Source organism: Thyridium curvatum, assembly GCF_004353045.1.
Source record: "Thyridium curvatum strain D216 chromosome Unknown NODE_19_length_512963_cov_79.951035, whole genome shotgun sequence".
In the NCBI taxonomy this organism is placed as follows: Eukaryota; Fungi; Ascomycota; class Sordariomycetes; order Thyridiales; family Thyridiaceae; genus Thyridium; species Thyridium curvatum.
This window is the reverse complement of record NW_022156774.1, coordinates 151,440-175,729: the sequence shown is the minus strand read 5'-3', so window position 1 is coordinate 175,729 and position 24,290 is coordinate 151,440. Positions and strand designations below refer to the sequence as shown.

General features: G+C 59.1%; 7 protein-coding genes across 7 annotated transcripts; 4 read left to right on the top strand and 3 right to left on the bottom strand.

Annotated features, from left to right (window-relative positions):
- Positions 1 to 94: 94 nt before the first annotated feature.
- On the top strand, positions 95 to 2,852 carry E0L32_004123 (uncharacterized protein; the record flags this gene model as incomplete). The annotated part of the gene is made up of 2 exons (XM_031138499.1): positions 95 to 537; positions 836 to 2,852. 2 exons carry the CDS (start codon positions 95 to 97, stop codon positions 2,850 to 2,852), a joined length of 2,460 nt encoding a protein of 819 aa, XP_030997839.1.
- Positions 2,853 to 3,591: 739 nt separating this feature from the next.
- On the bottom strand, positions 3,592 to 9,009 carry E0L32_004122 (uncharacterized protein; the record flags this gene model as incomplete). Its single annotated transcript, XM_031138498.1, has 1 exon — positions 3,592 to 9,009. The coding sequence occupies one exon, from the start codon at positions 9,007 to 9,009 to the stop codon at positions 3,592 to 3,594; it is 5,418 nt and encodes a 1,805-aa protein (XP_030997838.1).
- An 892-nt stretch (positions 9,010 to 9,901) lies between these two features.
- Positions 9,902 to 10,552, top strand: E0L32_004121 (uncharacterized protein; the record flags this gene model as incomplete). The annotated part of the gene is made up of 3 exons (XM_031138497.1): positions 9,902 to 10,078; positions 10,138 to 10,449; positions 10,508 to 10,552. The coding sequence occupies 3 exons, from the start codon at positions 9,902 to 9,904 to the stop codon at positions 10,550 to 10,552; spliced, it is 534 nt and encodes a 177-aa protein (XP_030997837.1).
- Positions 10,553 to 11,267: 715 nt separating this feature from the next.
- E0L32_004120 (uncharacterized protein) lies at positions 11,268 to 13,593 on the top strand (the record flags this gene model as incomplete). Its single annotated transcript, XM_031138496.1, has 5 exons — positions 11,268 to 11,560; positions 11,622 to 11,680; positions 11,753 to 11,956; positions 12,042 to 12,647; positions 12,725 to 13,593. 5 exons carry the CDS (start codon positions 11,268 to 11,270, stop codon positions 13,591 to 13,593), a joined length of 2,031 nt encoding a protein of 676 aa, XP_030997836.1.
- An 839-nt stretch (positions 13,594 to 14,432) lies between these two features.
- E0L32_004119 (uncharacterized protein) lies at positions 14,433 to 15,498 on the bottom strand (the record flags this gene model as incomplete). The annotated part of the gene is made up of 2 exons (XM_031138495.1): positions 14,433 to 14,968; positions 15,063 to 15,498. 2 exons carry the CDS (start codon positions 15,496 to 15,498, stop codon positions 14,433 to 14,435), a joined length of 972 nt encoding a protein of 323 aa, XP_030997835.1.
- Positions 15,499 to 17,604: 2,106 nt separating this feature from the next.
- E0L32_004118 (uncharacterized protein) lies at positions 17,605 to 18,749 on the bottom strand (the record flags this gene model as incomplete). The annotated part of the gene is made up of 5 exons (XM_031138494.1): positions 17,605 to 17,839; positions 17,898 to 17,913; positions 18,004 to 18,317; positions 18,389 to 18,423; positions 18,480 to 18,749. The coding sequence occupies 5 exons, from the start codon at positions 18,747 to 18,749 to the stop codon at positions 17,605 to 17,607; spliced, it is 870 nt and encodes a 289-aa protein (XP_030997834.1).
- A 3,091-nt stretch (positions 18,750 to 21,840) lies between these two features.
- Positions 21,841 to 23,808, top strand: E0L32_004117 (uncharacterized protein; the record flags this gene model as incomplete). Its single annotated transcript, XM_031138492.1, has 2 exons — positions 21,841 to 22,297; positions 22,424 to 23,808. 2 exons carry the CDS (start codon positions 21,841 to 21,843, stop codon positions 23,806 to 23,808), a joined length of 1,842 nt encoding a protein of 613 aa, XP_030997833.1.
- Between the last annotated feature and the right edge of the window lie 482 nt (positions 23,809 to 24,290).

The following is a 24,290-nucleotide window of genomic DNA, read 5'->3' as shown; positions in this document are numbered from 1 at the left end:
CATCGTCACGGCCAACACGCACAACATGGACATGGAGTGGATGTGAGTCTCTCATTTCTTTGCCTGTGTGCCTAGACTTCTGGACCATGGAGACATGGAACGATGGCTAACAGCTCGCGCTCTCTCTCTCTCTCCTGCCAACAGATCCATAACCGCCGGCTGCTTCGCCGTGGGCACCGCCGTGGAAAAGACCTCAGCCGCCGTCCACGCCTTCGTCCGCGAGGTGCGTGAGGCCCGCTCCGACCTCGACGGCATCGCCGGCGAGCTGCAGTCCCTCGACCGCGTCCTCGAGCTGCTCAGGGACGACGCCGCCGACCTGCCCGCCGGCCTCGCCGACAGCGCGCCGCCCCTGCTGCGCGACTGCTGCACCATCGTCAGCGAGCTCGGCCACTACGTCAACGTGCTCAACGGGCCCGAGCTGTCCCCCGCCGACAAGCGCTTCCGCTGGATGGCCACCCGCCAGCACATGGCCAAGCTGCGCTGGACCCTCGAGGGTTACAAGTCGGCCCTGGGATTGGCCCTCGACCTGGTCGGCATGTGAGTGTTTCCCAGTGTTTCCCTGCTTGCTTGCCTGCCCTGGCAGTACCACTCTTTTGCTGTTCATCGGTGATTTCCTGGTTTTTTGAAACAAACCCCTACCTGTTAATAGACAGGGATCACCGCACCAACACACACACCACAATGACATGACAGCTCCGACCCCTACCTTACCTTACATGCCCCCCTCCCACATTAAAATCACAAAATATACACACACCGCCACCCAAAGGGCAAAGCACAAACGTAAAGGACCAAGAAAATGCTGACGAGGTCTTTGTTGGTCACCCATTAAAAGAACTTCGACCCGCATCGGCACCCCAGGCCAGACCGAGGAAGAACGACAAGCCGCCATCGACGCCTTCGTCCTCGACCCGGAAGCCAGGGACGAGCTGTCGCGCGTCCTCGCCGAGATCCGCCACCTGACCACCCGCTACCGCGGCGGCGTCAAGCCCGGCAGCGTCGCCTATAGCCTGCAGACCTACCTCGACGCCCTGCAGGCCCAGGCCAACGACTCGGCCATCGTCCTCGGCGTCGACCAGTGCGCGGACGAGAACGAGGCCGAGGCCCGCCAGTCGTCGTCGTCCTCCAACGGCGACACCGCCCCCGACAGCGCCATCGACGTCAACGACGAGCCGGCCTTCCCGGCCTTTAAAGACGAACCGCAGCAGCAGCAGCAGCAGCAGCAGCAGCAACAACCCGGCTCCCCGCCCATCCCGCCGGCCCGCCTGCACCTCCCCATCAACGAGATCGACGAGCTCCTCGACGAGCTCGACGAGCTGCACGACCGCGCGCCCACGCCGCCGCCCAAGGCGCCCGCGCGCATGAACTCGCTCCGCAGCTCCGTCATGTCCCCCACCTTTGACCGCTGCTTCAGCCCTGCGCCCAGCAGCATCGCCGACTACGCCGGCGGCGCCAGCGTCTACAGCAACAGCCGCCCGCCGTCGTCTGCCTCGCGGCGGCCGCGCCCGCCGCTGTTCGACGTCCCGCCCCGCGCGCCTCCCGTGCCCGGCCGGCACAGCTCCCTGCGCACCCTGAACCACTGGACCCCGCCGCCGCCGCCGCCGCCGCAGCCGCAATCGCAGATGACGATGGAGAAGCTCTACTGCGGGCCGGAGAACGTCTACAGCGTGCGCATCACGGCCGAGCGGTCACCCTCCGTCTCGCCGAGCACGGCGGCGACCACGGCGAGCAAGAAGAGCAACCGGGTGACCCGGTTCTTTGGGCACATGCGCAACGCCTTGTCAGACTCGGCCAGCAACCAGCAGAGCACCACTAGCAACACCAACAAAAGCAGCAGCCCGCCGCGCCGGTCATCCGCATCCACCGCCACCACATCCTCCAACAACACCAACGCCACCAACGAGGAGAACCTCTCCCCCGCGAGCTCCAGCTCCAGCCCCACCGCGCCCGTCCCGACCCGCCGCAGCAGCACCCGCCGCCTCTCCCTCTCCATCCGGAACAAGCTGCCCCTCTTCCGCGGCGACGACCACCGCGCCGCCATAGCAGAAGATGACCGGGACCCGGACGCCCTGACGCCCCTCGGCCCGCCGGGCGCCGTCTTCGGCGTCACCCTGCAGAAGTCGATGCGCCTCGCCCGCGGCTCCGCCCGCACGCGCCACTCGGGCTCCAGCGGCGGCACCTCGACGCGCGAATTCCCCCTGTGCGTCTGGAAGTCGTACACCTACATCAAGACCTGGGGCCGCGGCGTCGAGGAGCCCGACATCTTCGGCCTCGACGCGGACCCGTCGACGCTGCGGCGCCTGCGCGACGCCTTCAGCCGCCCGCCGCACTACGGCGAGGACTTTGAGTACGCGCTGCCCCCGTCCCCCGGCGCAGACCGCGACTGCTGCTCGCCGGACCTCGACGGCCCGGAGCCCGAGTTCTCGGTGCACGACGCCGCGGCCCTGATCCTGCACTTCCTCGCGGAGCTGCCCAAGCCGCTCGTGCCCGAGGCCGTCGCCAAGCGCTGGATCGCGCTGTCGCGCCAGGCCTCGCAGCCGGGCACCCACGCCACGCGGCACGAGCAGTGCATCGACTTCTGGGAGGAGGCGCTCGAGGGGGTGCGCGGCAGCGCCGCCCGCAGCCTGCTCAAGCTGCTGCTCGGCCTGTGGGGCGCCGTCGCCGACGCCGCGCAGGCCAACGACATGACGGCCGAGCGGCTCGCGGGCAGGGTCGTCCGGCCGCTGATGCAGCTGCCGCGGGGCCGCTACGACACGGACTTCATGCTGGGCATCGCGTTCCTGATCCGCAAGCGCAGCGAGTACAACGTCCTGCTGGCTGGGGAGACGAGGAGGAGCAATGCGGCGTTTTGAGTGGAGTGTGATGAAGTTGGATGGAAACATTCTTTGTTATGATTTATGGAGAGAAGAAGAATTTTGGGGAGCATGAGATGAGACGATCACTTTTATTTTGATGCCAACGCAAAAACAGATACCCAACTTGACGATATTCGATCTTTTTTTCTCTTTCATCTTCACGACAGCTTAGGGTAGACCGATTTATTCCATTACCTTTCAGTTCAAATCAAACATCCAACGCCATTGCCACGGGGGAGCGTTTTACTCATCTCACTCACTTCAAACTGTTCCACCTCGGTGACATCTCCTGTAAGCGGAAGAAGAATTACAGTCATTAATGTGTGTTTTTCTCGTCAAGACCCTGCCCCTTCATGCTGAACTACAAATACGATGTCCGCAACGCGTCGATGCAAAAGAACGAACCCAAAACTCCGTTCCCAGGCCCTCAGTTCTACATGCAACGCCTCGTCTCGTCTCTCCTCCATCTGTAAGGATAGGAAGGCATCAAACGAACACCCCACTCTCTTCTCTTCACCATTTCCCCAGTACAGCAGAGAAAACGAAGAGCTACGCCGCCCAAAGATGCCATATGATACAAGAAAAACAATGAAAGGCAGGCCATGTTCCTCTTCTCTCGTCTCCTCTCTCTCCTCTCTCCATTTTTGACTTCATTCGCCCTTCCTCTCCCTCTCTCCCTCCCTCACATCGTACTCATACACACACTACTCACAAATCACCCAACCAAACAAACACCTCACCGCTTCCGGTGGTCCCTCTTCCTCTTGCTCTTCCCCTTCTTCTTGTCCTTGGGCAGCTCCAGCGGCGTGCCCCGCAGCTGCTCCGCCATGACGCCGAGCATGTAGTCGTCGATGGTACGCACCCGCCCGCCCCAGGCATTGTACTCGGGCTCTTCTGCCTCTGCCGCATGGACACCACCATTATCGCCAGCAGCGTCAGCAGCAGACTCGGCAAACAGCCCGAGCCCAGATCTACCCGGCGCGGCCGACCCCTCGCGCGGCGTGCCCTGCCCCACGACGCTCGACACCCCCGACCCCGTCGCCCCGGGCGTCGCCTTCTCCGCAAAGTCGGCGTCGTCCTGCGTGAACTCCTTCTCCGCCGCCCGCGCCGCCGTGACGTCCTCCTTGTCCTCGGCCTGCTCGAGCGCCCGCCCCGCCGTGCGCGCGTCGCTCGTCTCGACTCCGCCCAGCACGCGGTCCATGGCCGCGTTGGCCGCCGCGTCGCTCTCCCCCAAGAGACCCGCGTCGCCGGCCACGTCCTCGTCGCCGATGACATCGCGCACCGAGAGCTTGTTGAAGTAGTCGGTCGTGAACTCGCCCTCCTGGATCACCACGTCGTCGAGCATCTGCTTCTGCGACGCCTTGCGCAGGATGTTGGCCTCGATCGTGTGCTCGCTGACCAGCCGGTAGATGTGCACGTCGCGCGTCTGCCCGATGCGGTGGCACCGGTCCTGGCACTGCTTGTCCATGGCCGGGTTCCAGTCCTGGTCGTAAAAGATGACCGTGTCGGCGCCCGTCAGGTTGATGCCCAGGCCGCCCGACCGCGTCGACAGGATGAAGCACAGGATGCGCGGGTCGTGGTTGAACCGGTCCGTCAGGATCTGCCGCTGCTCCACCTTGGTCGCGCCGTCGAGCCGGAGGTACTTGTGTCCGTGGATGTTGAGGAACTGCTCGAGGATGTCGAGCACCTTGGTCATCTGCGTGAAGATGAGCGCCCGGTGGCCGCCGGCCTGGAGCTTGCGCAGCAGTCGGTCGAGCGCTTGCAGCTTGCCGCAGTCGTATTGCAAGAGGCGCTTGTCGGGGAACTGGATGCTCAGGCGCATTCGTGCCTCGTGCCAGGGATCTGCAAGGCGCTTCTTGTCCATGAAGGGCACATACTTGACCGGCGCAGCCAATTTAAGGTCGTCGTCCTGGAACGCCTCGACGCCTTTACGGCCCAAGATGAGTTCGTGCATGTCTCGCGTGACCACCGCAGGGGTGGCGCAGGCAAACTTTGTAATCATCATCTCCATCGAGTCGGCGCGGCGCTCGAGGGTGGGGATCATATTGCGCAGCAGAAAAGAGTCGTTCTCAAACCACTCCATGACCTTCTTAGGGACGCGGGGGCGTGGCTTGTACGGTCGCTGATTGAGGCCAATGGTGAGGAAGTCTAGAAGCCTCTTGCCATAGATGGGGCGCTGTTGGCGTCGCAGGGCGTTCAGGTAGACGGCGTGCTGGAGCTCCTCGAACCGTCTCCATCTCGCCCCGCTCTCAAGGTACACCATGTTGGAGCGTACGGTTCTAGGATCATGCTCAACGTTGGCTTGCTGGGCTCGTGCCCGCTGTGCCTCCCTGAGATCCATCAGAGTTCTGTCAGAGCTCAGCTGGAAAATCGCGGTGGCGGTGATATCGGACACGTCCTCGTGCCGGGTCGGGATCAGGTTCAAAAAGTCAAGACTGACGAGGCTCATCGGGTCCGGCTTGAGCCTGCGTTGGACCTCGAGCTCCGTATAGGTGTACTCTGCAGCGACCGATTTCGCCATCCGGAATGAAGTCATGATTGGCCGGTCCACGAAGAGATCGGGGTGGTTGCAGACCTTGCGAAGCTGCATCAGGCAATTGATGATGGACAGGTAGTTGCCCGACGCCAGGGTCGCGCGCGTATCGGTACGAGACAGGAAGCCGTCGTAGAGTTCGCGCTGGCGCTTGGAGAGTCTGCAGAACTCGACATGCTCGTACTTGGCCGGCATCTGCTTCTCCACGTCGGCTTTGAGACGACGCAGCAGATAAGGCCGGAGGACCTGGTGCAGCTTGGCAATCAGCGCGCGCGCTTCCTCGTCCATCTGCTCGCGGCCGCTCTCGAGGATTTGAGATTCTGGCTTGCCGAACCACTCGTGGAACTCCTGCAGATCCGCAAAGCCACCGACGCCATCCTCGGAAGGCGTGAGGAAGAACAGAAGCGACCACAGCTCTGTGAGGTTGTTTTGTAGCGGGGTACCCGTCAACAAGAGCCGGGAGTGCGTGTTGAATCCCAGCAACGTTTGCCATCGCTGAGACTTGAAGTTCTTGATATTGTGCGCCTCGTCGAGAATCATGTAGTGCCACTTGCGCCTCTTGAAGACCTGTTGATCCTGCAGGACCATCTGGTAAGACGTAATGCACACGTTCCATATATCGTCGTTTGTCCAGCCTTGCCGCTTCCGCTTCCTCTCGTCCTGGTTGCCATAGTAGGTGAGGATCTTGAAGCCCGGACACCACTTCTTGAACTCCATCTCCCAGTTGAGCATGACAGAGGTCGGCACAATGACCAAGTGCGGACCCCAGACCTCATGGTGACACGCAAGATGAGCCAGCAGGGCGATGGTCTGGATGGTCTTGCCCAGGCCCATCTCGTCGGCCAAGATACCGTTGGTGTTGTTGGCATACAACCCAGCGAGCCAGTCCAAGCCGTAGTGCTGGTACTCTCGCAATGTCCCACGTAGGAGGAAGGGGATCTCGGTTTTGGGCCCAGATCCCTGCGGAGACGTAGACCTACTCGTCTCCTTGGGAGGGCCGAGCAGTTCAACGGAAGACGTCGTGTCAACCTCGGAAGGCTTGGTATCGGAGGTCCGCGGGGAAGGGCTTCGGTCCGGACTAACGACGTTGGTAACGGCGTCGGTCTCGGGACTGTGCTGCTTGGCATCGGAGGCAGGAGCGGTGACTTCCACTTCGGGCACATCGGGTGTCGATTCCTTGGGTATCACATCTGTCATCTCCACATCTACATCGGCCTTCGCCGCAGTGTCTACGACGTTCGCCTCAGCGGTGTCTGGATGCAGTGTTGTCTGAGTAGAGGTATCTTCGTCGCCTGTCGCGGACTTTTCCGGCTCGGTCTTCTTCTCCCGCACCTCCTCGGCTTGTGCTTGCGTGTGCGTCTCGGACTCAGCTGTGCCATTCGTAAGAGGGACTTCAGCTGCTTGCTCAGCGGCTGCGACCTGTCCAGGTGTCGTTTCGTTATGCGCAGGAGTTGCTTGCGTCTCATCCAAAGGCTTTTGCTCTGACTCTTGGGTCTCTTCGGCAGCCCCGTTACTAGGATGCGATTCTTGGGCCGGCTCCGCGTCAAGCATCTCAACATCAGCCTCGGCGGGTATTTCTGACATGTCGGCGTCCTCCGGAGCTTCTTCGTTCATCTTCTTCAACTCTGACTTGCCAAAGAAAAGCCCAAGGAGGCCAGACTGTCCCGCGTCGGACTCGGAATCCGAGTCCTCCGCATCACCGTCCGAGCCCTCTTCGCCATCGTCGCTGTCCATGTCGGTCGAGCCCATATCGTCGTCCATATCCACTGATTCATCACTAGTGTCGTCGTCTGCCGCCTCGGTCCCAGCCTCAGTCTGTCCCTCTGCCACATCTTCATCGTCGCCATTGCCCTCCGTGTCGGCCTTTACAAGGCTTGGAAGGTTTGCATACTTCTCGCGTAGCTGCTCTTGGGTAAGGCCCTCGTCAGAGAGCATTGACTTGGCATCCTCCTCATCCTCCGAGGAGGACATGTTGTCTTCGTCATCGTCCGAATCGGCATTGGAGTCCATGTCTGCGTCAGAAGCAACGAGTGAGTCTTCATCCTCGTCTTCGTCGTCGGTCATATCGTCAAAGCCATCCATGGTAGAAACGTCCTCCGAGTCAAGGTGAAGCTGTCGGGCAGCCAGTTTCTGTTGAGAGACGGCAACAACCTCCTGCAGCGCTGCTTGCACTCTCTTCTGCTCCTCTGCCTCCCATTCCTCCAAGCGGCGGCGGTTGATCTCGGCCTTGACGTTCTCCCAAGTGCCAAACATGGCCTTGGCGACAAGGCGGTACCGGCCTTGCCAGAGGCGACGCGCCTCTTCCTCGATCTCTTCTTGGGTCTTTGGCTGCCTCCTCCTCCATTCTTCGCGGCAGGCCTCGGCAAGCTTCTTTGCCGTTGCACGGTGGCGGTTCTGCTCGATCAGCAGCAGCCTCCTGAAGTTGGCCATGGCCTTGACAAGGTGGTCCATGTGTGCCCATTGTCGCGGTGGCTCCTCCACGGGCTCGGGTGCAAAGGCAGAGCATTTCCCCACAGCCAAGATACCGCCCTCCTCCGCCTCCTGCTCAATACGCGTCATAATGGCCGCCTCCTCCACGGCGACCTCGTCCGTGATACGCGGGCCATCCTCGGAGGCCATAAGGCCGCCCTCCTCCACCGGGACATCTCCCGCGGTCTCGAAGTATTCCTCGAAGGAAGGCCCGATCTTGGGCTTTACTTTCGCTTGGTCCGGGTGGATGAGAGGGATTGTCGATGATCTAAACCGCAACTTGATCCGGGGAGTCATGCGCGTCGGCACCTCCTCCTTAAGCTCGTGCCGTGACGACGACTGGGCGGGCGTGGCATGGTCGCGTGTCTGGCGGGAGCTCCGTCGCGTGCCTGCTCGTGGAGAAGTCGTAGGGGGCGGGGGTGGGGGTGACCGTCGTCGCGTTCGAGAGGTATATTTGGTTTCTTGAGGGGGCGGTGGTGGTGGCGGTGCGCGGCGTGAAGATGTCCTGGTAGGCGGAGCGCTCTTTGCGGCTGCCGCCTTGCCGGCAGAGGCTGGCCGTCGCGAGGCAGCTGTAGCTGTGTTAGCACCGCGAGGGGGCGGTTGGGCAGCGGCCGGCTTGGCCTTCACGTCTTCGCCCTTTGTGCCGTGCAGGGCCCGACGCGTTATCCGCTTCGCGCTGCTTTGCATTTCCAGGGGGACTGTGTTGATGCGGCCAGACTTCCGCCTGCCGCCCTCGGTGAAAGACGTGGGGCCTTCGGCCTCGATCCTCTTCCATGGCGGAGATATAGGCTTGGGACGACGAGGCGTGGTGGGCTTGGGAGGTGTAGTCGGGTCCTGCACTCGGCGCCTCTTGGAAGGTCGCCCGTCATCTTCGGATTCATCGTGGTGGGCATGGCCATTGGTCTGGGGTTCGTCATCATGGTGGTCGGACTCGGCCTTGGGCTCGGGGCTGACACGGTCTGGGGCAGCCTTGGTTATCTCGGGAGAATTTAATAACTGTGGTGGTTCGACCTCGGCCTCGTCCTCGATCCCGTTGGCTTCCAGGGGTTTTGGCGATGAGATTTGCGCGTCGAGGTGGCCATTTTGGCTGGCGGAAGCCTCGTCAGGACCTGGGGTTGTCTGCGTTGGTCCGGGAGACGCGATCCCCGTCATAGTTTTTGGTGGGTGGAGGGAGGGAGGAGGGACCGCGATCTCGACCAAATTTGCATTTGACGAGCTGGAAATGATGTCGGGAGAAAGGTGGAAGCTCAAGGATGTCTCATTTGGGATTTGGGCATGCTCGGAGCCCTGTGTGGCTGGCCAGGTGGGAAAAAGGATCGAGAGTCGTGGGTTGCTAGCAAAAGTTTGAAAATCTCGAAATTCACGTAGCAAGCATTGCCGCCTTTGGAGCTACTGCTGGCTGGCGCGGCGTGTGCGTGGGTGCCAGACTGCCCAGTGCTCAGTGCTGTAAGAAGAGCCCGGAGTTCTTCCAGGCATTCACTCTGGTGGGTCGCCTCTCCATGGAACTGCTGACTGAGGATACGGAGCTAGCAGGTGCATTAGGTAGTTAGGTACCTGCGGAGGTTGCAGGTGAAAGAAACGCTCCCCCTGCCAGGTCACGAAAAGCTCCACAAAATCCAAGGTACAGCACAGCTTTGGTGCAAATTCCATTCCCAGAGCACGCCCCGCTTAAAAAAGTACAAAACTTGCAAGGCTTAACTTGCCCTGACAACCTCTTAGGTACTTGTTACCAAGCATCACGTGTCTGTCCTTTCCCCCAAAGAGCAGATCCAGACGCGAACAAGCCTCAGGCAACAAGGCACTTCCGCTTCCGAGCCAATCACTCCTTCGGCAAACATCATCAACCTCGAAATTCAACACGTCCTAGGACCATCACCATTCGGACCCCCCTTTCCTTTTCCGACTGCATTGAGGCTCCCAACTCGGCCAAGGTAGGTCAATTGTCCTCGACACATGCCCCTCTCTGCCCCGTTGGAATTTCCTGCATCTCCCGCCGTCTTTCTCTCGGCCCAGCTGACACTCGCCTCGACTTGGCCCAAAACAGATGCTGTCACGCCGGGTCGCTAGCGCAGCTCCTCTGCGGCAGGCTGCCGTTGCCGCCCGACGACTCCCCATGGTCCAGCAGCGGACATTCATCCCTCGCCAGATCAACGATCCCGCCATCACCGAGCAGAAATACCCCGCCTACCCGTCGCTGACCGAGGCCGAGGACCCCAACCAGGTACGCTCCGGCACGCCTTCTTGTCGAGAACATGTGCTGATTGATGCCCTTTTCCCCAGAACGGTGGCTTCGTCCAGCCTCCCCCGATCAAGCGGCAGTTCCGCGACCCTCACGCCGACTGGTGGGACAAGCAGGAGAGGAGGAACTACGGCGAGCCCGTCCACGAGGACCACGACATCCTCGGCATGTTCACCCCCCACGAGTACACCTGGGTTGCGCCCGGCAAGGGTCTCGTCCAGGTCGCTGTCTTCGTCGCCGCTTTCTGCGGCCTCCTCTTTGTCATCAAGCAGACCTACCCGGACAAGCCCGTGTACCCGCGAGAATTTGAGGGTGGTCTGGAACGGGAGCTTGGTGGTTCTGGAGTTCCTCGGGTGAGTCGACCATCGCCAGTTCTGTCTGATGCGCTGTATTGCTGACCATGCCCTCTAGGCAAGAGCACCTGGCGACCCTGAACCCTACCAGCAGGAGGAGTAGTGGAGAGGTAGAGGCTTTGTACATAACCTGTAGCTGCAATAGAAAGACAGCCATTGCGCGCGAGCTTGTGGTCTGGAATTTCTCCTTCGCGTGACTGCACGGCCGAAAAGAGGCATCAACCCGTTCGAAGAAACGGTGCAAAACCTGGATAGCGTCGAAGACCGCCACGGCCCTACAACCAGACCACGTCTCATGTCCGGCCAGCCCTTTCCTTTCAACCAAAGGTTCTTCTGTTCTGAAAATTGGGAAAGAATCCACCGTGAATGCCCAGAGAGCAAGACTAATCAATTTGCTACTGACATGTTGAGCTGCGTTGCAGGCCCTATTGTTCTTGCTTCTGATCTCGCGACCTATTGGAGATAATCAGCGCACTCCGTGCGCGGAAGGTCGTCGGCTGCCATTAAACCTGCTCCCTTCCTTTCTTGCTGCGTACAATGTTCTAAATCGTCAACAATCGCCACGTTCCAAGCTGTCAACCCGGACTCCATTACTACTCACTTGGATTCGCTTCCTTCATATCACCCTCACTCCCCATCCCCCATCGCACGCAGGTAGCACGTCGCCCTCTGCCTGTGCAAAGCCTTCCGCTCTCCATCCATCTATCCTGGTTCCAGAGATCCGCCAAATCACCTCTGTTCTTTACAACCCATCGTCTTGCCCGACTACGCTCGACAGCCATCATCTCCGTCCCCTCCAAGCAACAGGTCATTTCAAGATGCGCTACGAGAGCTGGGACGTCCAATTGATCGGGCTTCCCAATACCCAAGGGCCTTCCCCCGAGTTCCGGACCGAATGCTATCTCGTTCAGGACCGAGATTCCGCCTACGAAAATGAGTATCCCCTGGTGGAAACTTTCACGCCCAGTCTCAATCCAGGAACCCCGTTTTGCATCGCGGCCAGACACTGGGGCCCTGTCCAGATCAGCGAGCACACTCGTGCCCTGCAGCAGCGACTTGGCAGGGACCCTAGCTATCATATCCGCATCAGGATCGATGGCATTACCGTTTCGTACGTAACTATTTCCAGCGCTATCATACTGTGAGCAGCCGGACTCACAGAACCATAACAGGGCCCAGACTGTACCTGTAGCCGCTATCACATTGCCTGTCGTGATGGAAAACATCAGCAGTAAGATATCTTTCGGCCTCGCCCATCAGTTAATTGATTATCTTTCTTTCTTGCTAACCTCTTTCTACCCAGGATTACTCGCCAGACATGGGAACGATGACACCTTGAGGTTCCCTGCCTTCTATGAGGCCCTGCTTAAGTCCTCGCACCATCCCGCCGATGACAACGGGCGCATCAAGGTCATCATTGATGAAGGCTTTGTCCAACTATCTAATCCCAACTCCTTTGATAGAGTCCTGACGGTCGTCGGATTTTCTTGGCATCATGTCCCACAGGGTACGGAATCCTTGTTACCCTTAGGCCTCTTGCACTCTTGGCCCTCTTCCCGAGTCGCGTTTCCTCTAACATGTGTTCTCAATAGGCATGCTTCGATTCAAGCTGGTGGCATGGCCAAACGCCGCCACGCGAGGAAGACCTTTCCCTAGGCGCCCTCAGCCCATCCCCCCGCCTACCGCTGGAGTCGTTGTGCCGGAGTTCAGCCAGTACCATTGCCACATTCCCTATCAACAAGGCCAACTGGAGCCGCCGGCCAACGCTCCGCCAGCGGGAGCGGCTCCGGTGCCGCGCTGGGTCGCCAACCAGACCTTCGGGCCCGGTAACCAAACCGGCTTCGATCCCATGGGCTCGTCTCAGCCCCCTTTCCAGATCCGCCGAAGCACAGACCCGGCTTGGGAGATGTCCCCCGTCGGCATAGCAGGCGACACGAACCAGCTCGACTTGGACGTGCTTGGGCTGGGAGATCAAGCCAACTTCGGCGCGGCCATGCCTTCGCTCGGCCAACACACCCGCGAGGACAAGAGCATGCCCGACGCTCCCGATGAATTTGACCAGCTCTTCGCCAGCAGTGGTGAGCCGATGCACCTGTCCGGCCCCAGCCTTAACGAGGACCAGAGCGACACCCCTCCTCTGACAGAGTCGACAAGCGTGTCAACTGGACCCGATATTAATAACATCATGCCTGAGTTCGGTACGTCACGCCTCGTAGACAAGCATAAGCCCCTTTCCAGATGGGTCTTGCTCACACCTTGTGCCATGCACCTTTAGACGCGCCCAATGACTTGATCACTCCGCTTTCAGACCCTCAATATATCTTTGGCAGCCCAACAGGGCAGCCCATCCAACCAGCATCAACGGAGCCACAGCATGTACTGGTGGACCATCATCTAGTACCGCTGCCAGCGTCAGAAGTTCAGCCCAGGAAGAGGAATGGCCAACTCCGCGACAATAACAACAATGATGACAACTACACCGGTCCCATTGGCGCCGGAAGCCCTCCTGTCACATTCTCGCCAGCAGATAGTTTCAACTTGGGCAACGGCACCCCGGCCCAGCGAGCCAACTTCTCCAATAATCACAACTACCCCGGGCCCGCGCATGAAGCCAGCCTCGCCGTCGTTGGCGGCCCTCGCACAGTCTGCCCCACAGAGATCTTCAACTTGGGCAACGGGGCCCCCGCCCACCAGCCCATCTTCTACGTACCACCCGCGCTGGGCCTCAACTCTGTCGTGCAAGCGGAGGGCATCCCATGCCCATCTTTCAACTTCAGCGGCGGTGACGGCTCCGGTGCTACCGGCCCAGTCTCTTCGAACGGCCGCCCAAGAAAATCCTCTACGGGTGGCAGCAACGGCAGGGAGACAAGCGCAGCGAAATCGACGGCATCTAGAGCCCGCAAAGCGGCGGGTAGCAAGATCAACAAGAAGGCCCCCTCGGCCAGCCCGGCGAGCACGATAGTGAGCCCTGACAAGGCAAGCCGCGACCCGAGGCCGAGGAAGCGCTCACGCACGGGCACACCCTTGGCGGCACCCACGGTGGCTGCCGTCGCGAGCGACGTCGTTGACACGATCCAGGAAGAGTCTAATGACACGCTGTCACTAGATGAGGACTTTGGCGTCAGGCTTCTCGTTGGACAATGAAGCTTTTGTCTGTTTGTCTGTCTGTCTGCTTTCTTGCTTGCTTGCCTTTTTTTTTTCTGAAAGAAAGAAGAAGAAAAAAAGTTTAAAAGACAAAAAGACAAAAACATAAGGAAAGGGGGACAGTCTCTGCGTTTGTATCAGTTCAGGAGTATCAGTGTTTGGCTTCGATGGAATTTTCCCGCTGTCTTTCCACCTTTTGCCTGCCTTTTCTCCAGTAACTTCGATGGGTTTAGCTGGATGCAACTTTCGTGCTTTCTTTCCACCTTTGCCTTCTTTTTCAATGATCACTTCGATTGGGGTTTGGTTCGACGCAAACTGTCCCCATCCTCTTTACTCTTGCTGACTTTTCCTACCATGGCTTCCATTAGGGTTTCGGTTTACGCAGCCTTTCCGCATGCTTTTTATTTTTGCTTACTTTTTCTACCAGGGCCTCGATCATCGCGACAGGAAATGTTTTGCTAGTTCTGTAGTTTCCAAGCAGCCTTCTGCACTCTCTGTCTTTCACTACGCAATATCAGCGTGGGATTTTGAACGTTCTATCAATGCTTTTGTGGGAAATGTGTGTTCTTTGTTGGGACTTGGTGAAATGTGACAGGGCATCTGTGATCAGTCCGGTTTTGATTCCGCAAGACAGCCTGTTGGACATTGGCTGGAAATCTAACCGGGCAACTCAAGAGCACCTACCTGCGGATATAGTCGACTCATTCTCACCGGAGACCGCGGCGGTCAATGGGTGTTCGCAAACATCGTGACGGCACGAATGCAGTACGGAAGGTCTTATTCGGCGAGGTTTATTATGTTTATTAGTTTTTATGGGTTAGATTAGCAGCTACTCTTTGCTATACTACGTCTTTGGCCCTTCCTCTTTGCTCTTCCTCTTTGCTCGCCTCCTCCCCTGCGTTCGGCTCCTCCCTGGCATCCCTCGCCTCACGAGTCAGCCGCTTTCCCGCAAGCTCCGCCCTGGCGTTTCCATCGAGCATGTCAAACATCTCTTCGTACATCTCATTCCCGTGATAGTTGCCGTGCAGCTCGTACACTCCCACCGGTAAGGCCATCGGGTCCTTCTCTCCCTCGTTCGGGGCCTCGTTGGTCTCGGTAGGCTGCTCCTTCTTCTTCCTGAACAGAATAGCCAAGAAACCCCATCTCTTCTTTCCTTTGGTAGTTGTCTCTTCGGCCGAATCCCCTCCCTGCCGGAGGCGATACCACCGCAGGAAGAGCAGCACGCCAGCCACGACCGCGATGAGGATGCCGACCACCGCGCCAGCGATGATGGCCGCCTCTGCCCCAGGCGCCAGCCCGCTCTTCGCCTTTGCTGAAGAGCTCGCACCGTTACTGCCAGTCGGGACCGACGTCGGTCCCACCACTGTCTCATTCGCTGTTCGTCAAACCAGAAACCCCGTCAGCCAAGGATCAAAAAAAACCTCGCCATAGCAGAATTCGAAAAAAACACGCAGTCACAGCCCACTTACCCGGCGCCAGCTCGTGCGTGCAGTCGTACACCTGCGAGCACGTCGTCCCGTCGTAGACGTAGAGGTCCTGCCGCCACCGCCGCCAGCACGTGAAGCTCGTGTAGTCGTTGCGGCCGAGGCCCGCGAACCGGCCCTCGTCGACCTGCGGGCCCAGGTCGGCCGTGAAGGTGACGCCCGTGGCCGTGAAGAGGCCGCTGGTCTGCGCGTTGGGCCACACGCGCGACATGCCGGCCGGCGTGCTGACGATGGCGATGTCCTCGGGCTTGTCGTTGGGCTGGTGCTTGAAGTAGGCCATCTGCGAGGACAGGTACTTGTCGTCCCTGTGGCAGTCGCACAGCACGACGTGCTCGTCTGGGTCGCGGCGCTGGAGGGGGCCGGCAGGGTCGTCGTCGTTGGAGGAGGAGGATGATGATGTGGTGGCGGTGGGTGGCAGCATGGCGAAGGAGTCGGGCTGGGGGAATGGGGAGCATGCGCAGAGGGGGAGGAGGACGAGCATGAGGATGGCATAGACGTCTAAGCCAGACGGTCTACCGCCAGGCCTGAAAGCCTGTCGACGCATCTTGTTTCCGCTGCTGCTTCTTGGAGAGCAAAACAGGAATCGTGACGACGTCCCTGCAAGCTGGAAAGAAAGAGTCTGCACGATTATAAAGCACTGCCTGCGAGCTCACGATTTGGTAATCAGGGGTACGAGAGGAGGCAGCCCTATGATATACGACACAACGACGACGACGCGGGAGCTAAACCTTGGCGGCAGAACTCAAACCATGTGGCATGGCTGTCGCGTGGGAAGCAAAGCTGGAGAAGAGAAGGGGTGCGAGTGATGGGGGCCAAACTCTTTCGCCTGGCTTCTTATGAGACGCACGCAGGCCTCGATCATTGACCGCACAGGCAAGGCCAGATAGCCTACCATCCACCAACACACACAACATGCAGGAGAGCTCATCTAGATTCCACCCGGCAGCAGAATGACAGCAAACTGCTGCTCTTGCCAGGGGTGGAAGGGGGAGGCAAAGGCGGATGCTCGACGAACGTATCCCGACCCCAAATCAAAGGAACGCCATCGGCGCTCGCCTGAAACGGCCCCCCTTCCAGACACACAGTCACCCCGGGATTTGCCCGCCAGCACTTGCCGCGCTGAGCGGGAGCTCTGCTGGGCGATTGACACCCCACGGCACCCGTTTCGGTGCTCGATGGTCGCCTTGGGCTTATGCGTTGCTGAGGTTAGCCCGCAGCGCGCCAATGAGCTCCGTCCCAGGCTCATGTCGCAGGTTGCAGCCGGCCCTTAGCGCTGACAGCCCGCAGGAGGACCGCACACACCCAGCGACTGTGCTGTCCGTCTGTCCCCATTCGCAGAGCACCGACAGAAAGCTGAGCAGGCCCAGGCCCAGGCTGACCATCCACTCCCCCCATAGCTTTTGGGTTTCGTCTGATCATGATCGAAAGAAAATAGAACCCGCCTGCTGTTGTGCGGAGACCTAGCAGGGGTTCGGGTCGCATACCCAGACCAGGTACGTCGTCGGATAGGCGAGGCTGGCCCCCAAGCGTCGGTCTTGGCCCTTCAGCCGCTCAGCAAAGAGGTAATTGACTCTTGTTATAGAAAGGGCGCCATCGCGATCAAGGAAGGAGGGCAGGAAGGAGCACAGGAATTACTCCACGATTTCGCCGATCGTCAGCGCGGCCGTCTGGACTAGGCCACAGCAAGGAGAGGGGGTTCGCCTTGGTGAGATCCCAGCATGGATGAGACCTTTTCTCAGCAGTCCTGGGCAACATCGTCCTATGGCAGCCCCTCTCGAGCTGCCAGCCAAAGTCGCACTGCATACGTCGCGTGGATAATCACCGACAGTGGGCTTGCATGAACGCTGGCTGTCACTATCTCGACATCTGGGATTACGTGATCGTCACCCATCAGGAAACTATTGGCGTCCTCTTGTGAATATCGAGAGGGATCAGATATGATCTCGTCGTTTATCTGCAGATGTCTTCGACATACTGTATAGAGAGACAGGCCCAGGATGCTGATCGAATGCAGGGCCGTTTCCACGACGCATCATACTTGCCCTCAGGGGGAAATTGAGCCAGCTACCGTCGAGCGACATGCACACCCGCAGCACCTTGATCCTGACCGAGACGGCTGCCCCGTGGGAGTGCACACCATGGTCCAAATGCCCTTATCGTCACACGTGGCAATCACACGGTTGTTCTTCTTGCCTGCCGCGAGTGCGTCGTCGGGTTACTAAGGCTGTTGCAGGATATGATATCATGGAACTAGCTGTGTTTACCAGAGTCACCAGCGTCACCGACGAATGATACCTAGACCGGTACTACGCGCGAAGAGAGGATGCGATTAGACCTGTCCAGGTCACGCCGGACGCACGGCACCTGAGCCGCGCCAGAAAGGACAGACGTGCGTTAAACACGAGGTACCTGCCGCATGACGATCTGTGATTCTTCTTCCAGGCCTTACCTGCCATGAGCTGCACAATGAAGAGCAAAAAGTCCGATCTATCAACATTCGTCTGAAAAGTAGGACTGCAATCTGCTATCAAAGTTGCCATTCCCTCGCGGACTCGATGCCCTCAGCAAAGGCACCTACCTTGCCGTCGATCCCAAAGCCCTGAGCCTCCAGCTTCCGGCACTCGTTATAGAGATCCTTCAGCGGCACGGTGAAGCATTCTATAAACTCGCCCTCCTCGAGCTGGGGCTTGGGCGTCTTGTTCTCGGCCTGTTCGAGGTCGATCTTGACGTGGATCATATATGTCGACGAACTATCACCGCCCCTACGTTTAGTAATGAAGCCCACGACGGAGCATATAGTCTGGCAATAAAGTCACTTACGCAGATGAGGCAGGTGCTGCACCAGTGCAAGCAAATTAGTTTCAATTGATTTACCCTTCATTAGATCTCTGCTGGAACAGCCCAGATCCACCCGGGAGATACGTACCGCTGTACAGAATCGGTCTCGGCCCGCCGGTCCGGTCCGGGACCACCTCGCCGACGTAGCCGGTCTCCTCCAGCAGCTCCCGGACGGCCGACTCCTCGGGCGTCTCGCCGGGGTCGACCAGGCCGGCGGGGAACTCGATGCAGACCTTGTCGATGGGCGGGCGGAACTGCTTCTCGAGCAGGATCTCCGGGCCGGTGGGCCTGCTGAGGACGGCGACGAGCTGGGTGGCGTCGACGGGGCAGTGGCCCGGCCGGGTCGGGCGCCTCATGGCCTCCCAGGTGCGCAGCTTGCCGTTCTGGTCCTCATAGTTGATCCTGCAAGGCGGAGTCAGTTAGAGTTTGTGCCCACGTGGGGATGGAAGGGGACTATGAAGATAGTAACCGACTTGATGAGCTTTAGCCATTTGGCGTTGCTGGATTCCTTGAGAGAATAGGGTCAATATGGTGAGGATGGGTTGCTAAATGGAGAGAACTGACTAATATCTCCGTGGAGACTACTCTTGCTGCTTGCTTGAGCATCGTGAATAGCCCGACGACGTGCGATGCTCCGGTACTGGGTTCGAGGAGGGCGACACATGCCGTGATGCTCCGAAGAGCCGGATTCTCGGCTGGATCGTGTCGGCGGCAGGCGGGGGGGGAGTGGGGCAGCATACCTACCCAGCGATCACGTGGGACCGCGTCGAAGGGGAGTCCAAACTTGGAAGACGACGATGGGCAATCTCTTGCATTGCTGTTGCTGCTGATCATGTCAAAGGTAGTAGATAGTCACAAGACGAACACGACCGAGATTCATGAAAGGCTAGACCCCCTGGCAGGATCGCGTACGGCAGCTCGGGTGTGTTTGCTCGACCATGTATTGGTGACACGGCCACGCATGTCTCGCCCAGTTGGTCGTGTGACACTCACATCTCCTCGAGAAGTACATCAAGTGCACTTTGACCGGGACTGGCATTGGAAGGCTCGAAAATCAATTCTGTGGCAGGGCAGATCTAGCAGATTCTCTTGGGTGCAAAGAACGTCCCCGGGGCCAAGACCCTTATGCTTAAATCCATGATGAGCTCGATCGGTGACTGACGCGCGTGGGATCTTCTTTCAACATCAAACCCTGAGCCTCCCCAGAGCTAGGAATCGGGACCGCTCGGGGTCGGCAATCCCCGACCCGCCGTCACACGTCAGTCAAAGGCGGTGGCAGGCAGCTAGCGACGAGGCAAGTCGGCCTGATTCAGGACCCGAGAGCACACCGATGGGGGGTCGGTCGTCGATGAGCCGCGTTCGTGTTGGGGTGCTTCTGCCAGGGCCAGCCGTGTTTTGCATACGGACCACTGCATTTTGTACTCCGTTCAGGGCTTTTCTTGTGACAGAACGCCGTGGAAGGCGAATGGCAACGAATTTGTAACATAGTCAATGCCCATGCTCTCTGCAAGCTCGATCGCTACACGGCGGTCTGGTTTTACGAATCGACGAAGAGCTTCTCCAACGACCACCGTGGCTTTAAATTTGTAGTCATGAATCATTGAAGCTCGGACTCTAACAAAGTGGCCCACCAGCCCCCCAAGGAAGGGTCCAGGGAGTGGAAACAGCCGCATTAGTGCCCGCTGCCATCAAAGGCCCCCCGCCGAGAGAGCACTGAAAATCGAACGTCGGGCGATTTAGGCTGGACCCTGGCACAATGTAAGCACTGAGGTGTAAGCCCCAATGCCCTACTCCGTCGCTGTTTGCGCGCCCGGGCCGGGTCTTTTACGTGCAAGACTCACACCTGACCTTGCGAATTTTTTGTTGCCAGTCATAACTACTTACATGCAAGAATGCGCTATTATGGAAGATTGCGGGCTGATCTCATCTATTAGCACTTGGTGAGGTGCTGCAGTCATACTGCGAAATGTTTGTCACATGATGGAAGTCATTCACGGGGTTATTCAGGGCCCATCTTGGATCCGTGAGATCGGAACACGATCCATGCCTTCCAGTCCCCGCACCGGTGACTGATTGGGATAGGGAGAGAAGCTAACTAAGTACTTGTACGTTCACATTCTTTCTTGGCAGAGATATCGGTGCAGACTACACTCGTGCAGAGAGGCTCCGTCTTCTGCCTGCTCCGTTTTCTCCTCTTCGGTCTGGCGAGGCAGTTCGCGCTCTTTTCGGACACTTTTCGCGTTATTACGGGACTGATCTTTTTTAGGCGATACTGGGCCAATTTAAGCTTTCCCTTCTGCTAGGTGGGCACGCGGGTACGCTAGGTGCTGTATTACTTGTAGAAGGCTTCAGCGCTGGAGGACTCCTTAAAAAGGGGAACCCAGCCGTAAAAGGCTTATCTCCAGGGGGAAATCCTGCTAGAAAGTGCACCCAGTCTCCACCAGCCAAGGCCGATAGCGTCGGCTGGTATCCAGTATTAGTCATCGCATTGAACGACACGGCATTTTCTCTCGATTTCAGTTCTGGCACTGTCTTGTCATGATGGGAAATGGTTGACATTTCTGGTTGTTTGTACTTCACACATTCCATCCCTTTCTTTGTAGTGGGAGAGGGAAGTTGTAGCCTACGATTGACTTTCGGACAGTGGCATGGAAGTAGGCAGGTAGGCAGGTACCTCAGGACCAGTAGGTGCAAATGAATGGAATGTCTCATTGATAGCAACCTGTGCTGCTCGGACAGAAGCTGCGTGCAATTGTCCGGGAGTAGCGCAATTCCACCCAGATCATCCCTCCATCACACACATCACCGACAAAAGAGGTCGGGTGCATGTTTGGGGGAGCACATAGGGCTGGCGCCTCGTGGCTTGGGTCCACGGGGGGGGGGACCTCCACGGGTGCCTCCAGTGCGTTGGTGCGCTCCAGCACCCTTTGTTTGGCGGAGTCCCCACTGAACGCGGCCTGAATTCGTCCGCCTTACCCACCCGACATTTCCAGGTTTGCTTGCACTCACGATTCGCTTTCCAACCAACCTGCAGGGTGAATCTGGATGCCTCGCGCCCGAATGAAGCCCGTACATTGACTCGTGAGGCAATCAAGTTCGTCGCAGAGCTGGCATTGCACCCCCCTTCGTCCTCAGCTGGCCAGGCCAATCGCTTGCCACGGGTTGGATCGTTGGATCTGGAGGGTTCCCCCTGTGTGATGTGACACACGGCCCAATCCAGCCGATCTCTTTCAAGGTTCTGACCCGGCTAAGAGCAGTCGTCGGAGAGATTCGCAAAGCGGGCTCTTCGACGACCCCGCCGTTGTTATACGGTCTGTCTCGCATCCCAGACCGGGAAAACGAGACGAGACGGCGCAAAAATAAGGCCAAAAGGGCCAACGCTTGTTGACACACCCCCTACCTCTCTAGCCCGTAAAGCAACGAAAAACGGCCCTTTGAGACAAGGTAGGTAGAAATTGGCGAAAACGGGAGGACAAGGTTGCTTGTCAATAGCGCTGCCGCCCCGTGCACACTCGCCGTACATCCAGTGAGTGTGTGGGCATTACGCACTAGACTTTTGCAAATGAGACCGACCAGTCTTCCTGATGACGATGATAGATATTTAAGTCGGCGCCACCTCCCGCTGCTCTGATCCCCCCCTTGTGGCCTGGCCTGTGTCATTGGTGCTCTGCTGTATCCATCACGAGACCAAAGGAAAAGAGAAAGAAGAGAAAAAAGGAAGAAAGGAAGCAAGCAAGCTTTGACCTTGACACCTGGCTTTGCTGTCAGGCCAACCCTTTTCCCTTCCCTACCTGCTGCTGTCGAACTCCATCCCTACCTACCTCTGGGGAGCAGCCTTGCAAACAATTTTTTTTTTCTTTTCCCAGTCGTCTCGCCGACTTTCTGGACGACAACCATCGACAACACCGCGCTCTCAGCCCAAACGATGAGCTCCGCAGCCAACAAGGAGCTCGCCGTTGGCGCATCGTCGCGCGAACCCACCTTGGCACCCAGTGAAGTCTCGTCCGTCGAAAACATGAAGGCCGACCCGGCTTCGGCCGAGAAGGCCGCGCGCGCGTCAAACGAGTCCGTCCGCGCCGAGACCGTCGACAACGTGACGCCGGCGGCCGCAGCTGCAGGCGGCGCCCAGGATGACGAGAAGCGCGTCGACATCGCCCGGCACCCGACGGCGGCCTCCCACGCCGGCGGCGCGTCCATCACGACGACCCCGACGCGCGAGGACGGCACCGAGTACCCCACGGGCGCCCGCCTGGCCCTCATCATCCTCGCCCTGTGCCTCAGCGTCTTCCTCATGGCCCTCGACAACTCCATCATTGCCACCGCCATCCCCAAGATCACGGACCAGTTCCGGAGCCTTGGCGACGTCGGCTGGTATGGAAGTGGTACGTTGAAACCAGTTTTGTTTCTCCCTCCTCCTGCAGCAGCAGCAGCAATGCTCTTGCTCGGTCTCCATCCCTAAGCAAGCAGGCAGTCTCAGCTAACACCTCTTCTCTCCTCTCCTCTCGCAGCTTACCTCCTGACCACCGCCGCCCTGCAGCTCCTGTTCGGCAAGTTCTACTCCTTCTTCAGCATCAAGTGGGTCTACCTCATCGCCATCGGCTTCTTCGAGCTCGGCAGCCTCATCTGCGGCGTGGCCCAGAACTCGGTCACCCTCATCGTCGGCCGCGCCGTGGCCGGCATCGGCGCCGCGGGCATCTTCTCGGGCGCCCTCATCATCCTCGCCCACTCGGTGCCGCTCGACAAGCGGCCCATGTACAGCGGCATCATCGGCGCCATGTACGGCATCGCCTCGGTCGCGGGCCCCCTGCTCGGCGGCGTCTTCACCGACAAGGTCACCTGGCGCTGGTGCTTCTTCATCAACCTGCCCATCGGCGCCATCACCGTCGTCGTCATCGCCCTCTTCTTCCCGGACCCGCGCCGCGCCGCCCAGGCCGACCTCAAGGACGAGCCCTGGCGCGAGCGCATCCACCAGTTCGACCCCGTCGGCACGACCCTCTTCATGCCCGCCGTCATCTGCCTGCTGCTCGCCCTGCAGTGGGGCGGCACCACCTACGCCTGGGACAGCGGCCGCATCATCGCCCTGTTTGTCGTCTTCGGCGTCCTCATCCTCGGCTTCCTCTTCGTCCAGTGGCGGCAGCAGGACCTGGCCACCGTGCCGCCGCGCATCATCCGCCGGCGCTCCGTCTGGGCCGCCGCCTTCTACTCCTTCTGCTCGGGCGCCTCCTTCCTCGCCTCGGTCTACTACCTGCCCATCTGGTTCCAGGCGGTCAAGGGCGCCTCCGCCGTCGACTCGGGCCTCATGAACCTGCCCATGCTCATCGCCGTCGTCGTCTTCTCCGTCATCGCCGGCGCCGTCGTCACCATCCTCGGCTACTACACGCCCTTTATGATCGCCAGCACCGTCCTCATGTCCGTCGGCTACGGCCTCGTGTCGACCTTCAAGCCCGACACCGGCCGGCCCATGTGGATGGGCTACCAGATCATCGCCGGCGCCGGCGTCGGCCTCGGCATGCAGCAGCCCCTCATGGCCGTGCAGACCGTGCTCGACATCGCCGACGTGCCCACGGGCACCGCCGTCATCGTGTTCGTGCAGACCCTCGGCGGCGCCCTCTTCGTGAGCATCTGCCAGAACGTCTTCACCAACAAGCTCGTCGAGTACGTCGTGCAGTACGTGCCCGGCCTCGACCCCAAGGTCGTCCTGGCCACGGGCGCCACCAGCATCCAGACGGCCATCCCGGCCGAGATGCTGCCCGGCGTCACGCTCGCCTACAGCGACGCCCTGGCCAAGACGTTCCTCGTCAGCGCCGCGCTGGCCGCGTGCACCGTCGTCGGCAGCGCGGCCATCGAGTGGAAGAGCGTCAAGGGCAAAAAGATTGAGCCCGGTATTGCCTAGATTTCGATCGTTTCTCTGTGTGTATGATATTTCTGCATCTTGCGACAAGGCGTTTTGGGGGGAGAGAGAGACTGGGAATATCGGCGAGGTTGTCCAAACCGGAGATAAAGGTACCATAGAGCGGGAAATTCGGGTGCGCGGTGCAAGAGAACGGGATACGGATATCACTCGGCGTCTCTTTTCATTCTGCTTTGTTAGGGTCACAGACAACCTCTACTCTGCTGCTGCGGCATTTCGTACTTCTTTTTAAAAGATATCATGTTTAATGAAGAATGATCAGACCCATTCGAAGAAGGAAAGTAAAACCTTCGAGAAGGGGACCAGGCCATTAATTACATTATTTTCCCGAACGAACAGTCGCAATTATCCGGTGCTGGTGGTCCCGCAAATCCTGCCGGATGCTACGGAGATTTCGCTGCTTGCACAACTCCGCCAATGCGGATGTCGATGCATCCGTATCATCCGTATGCCTGGCACGGAGC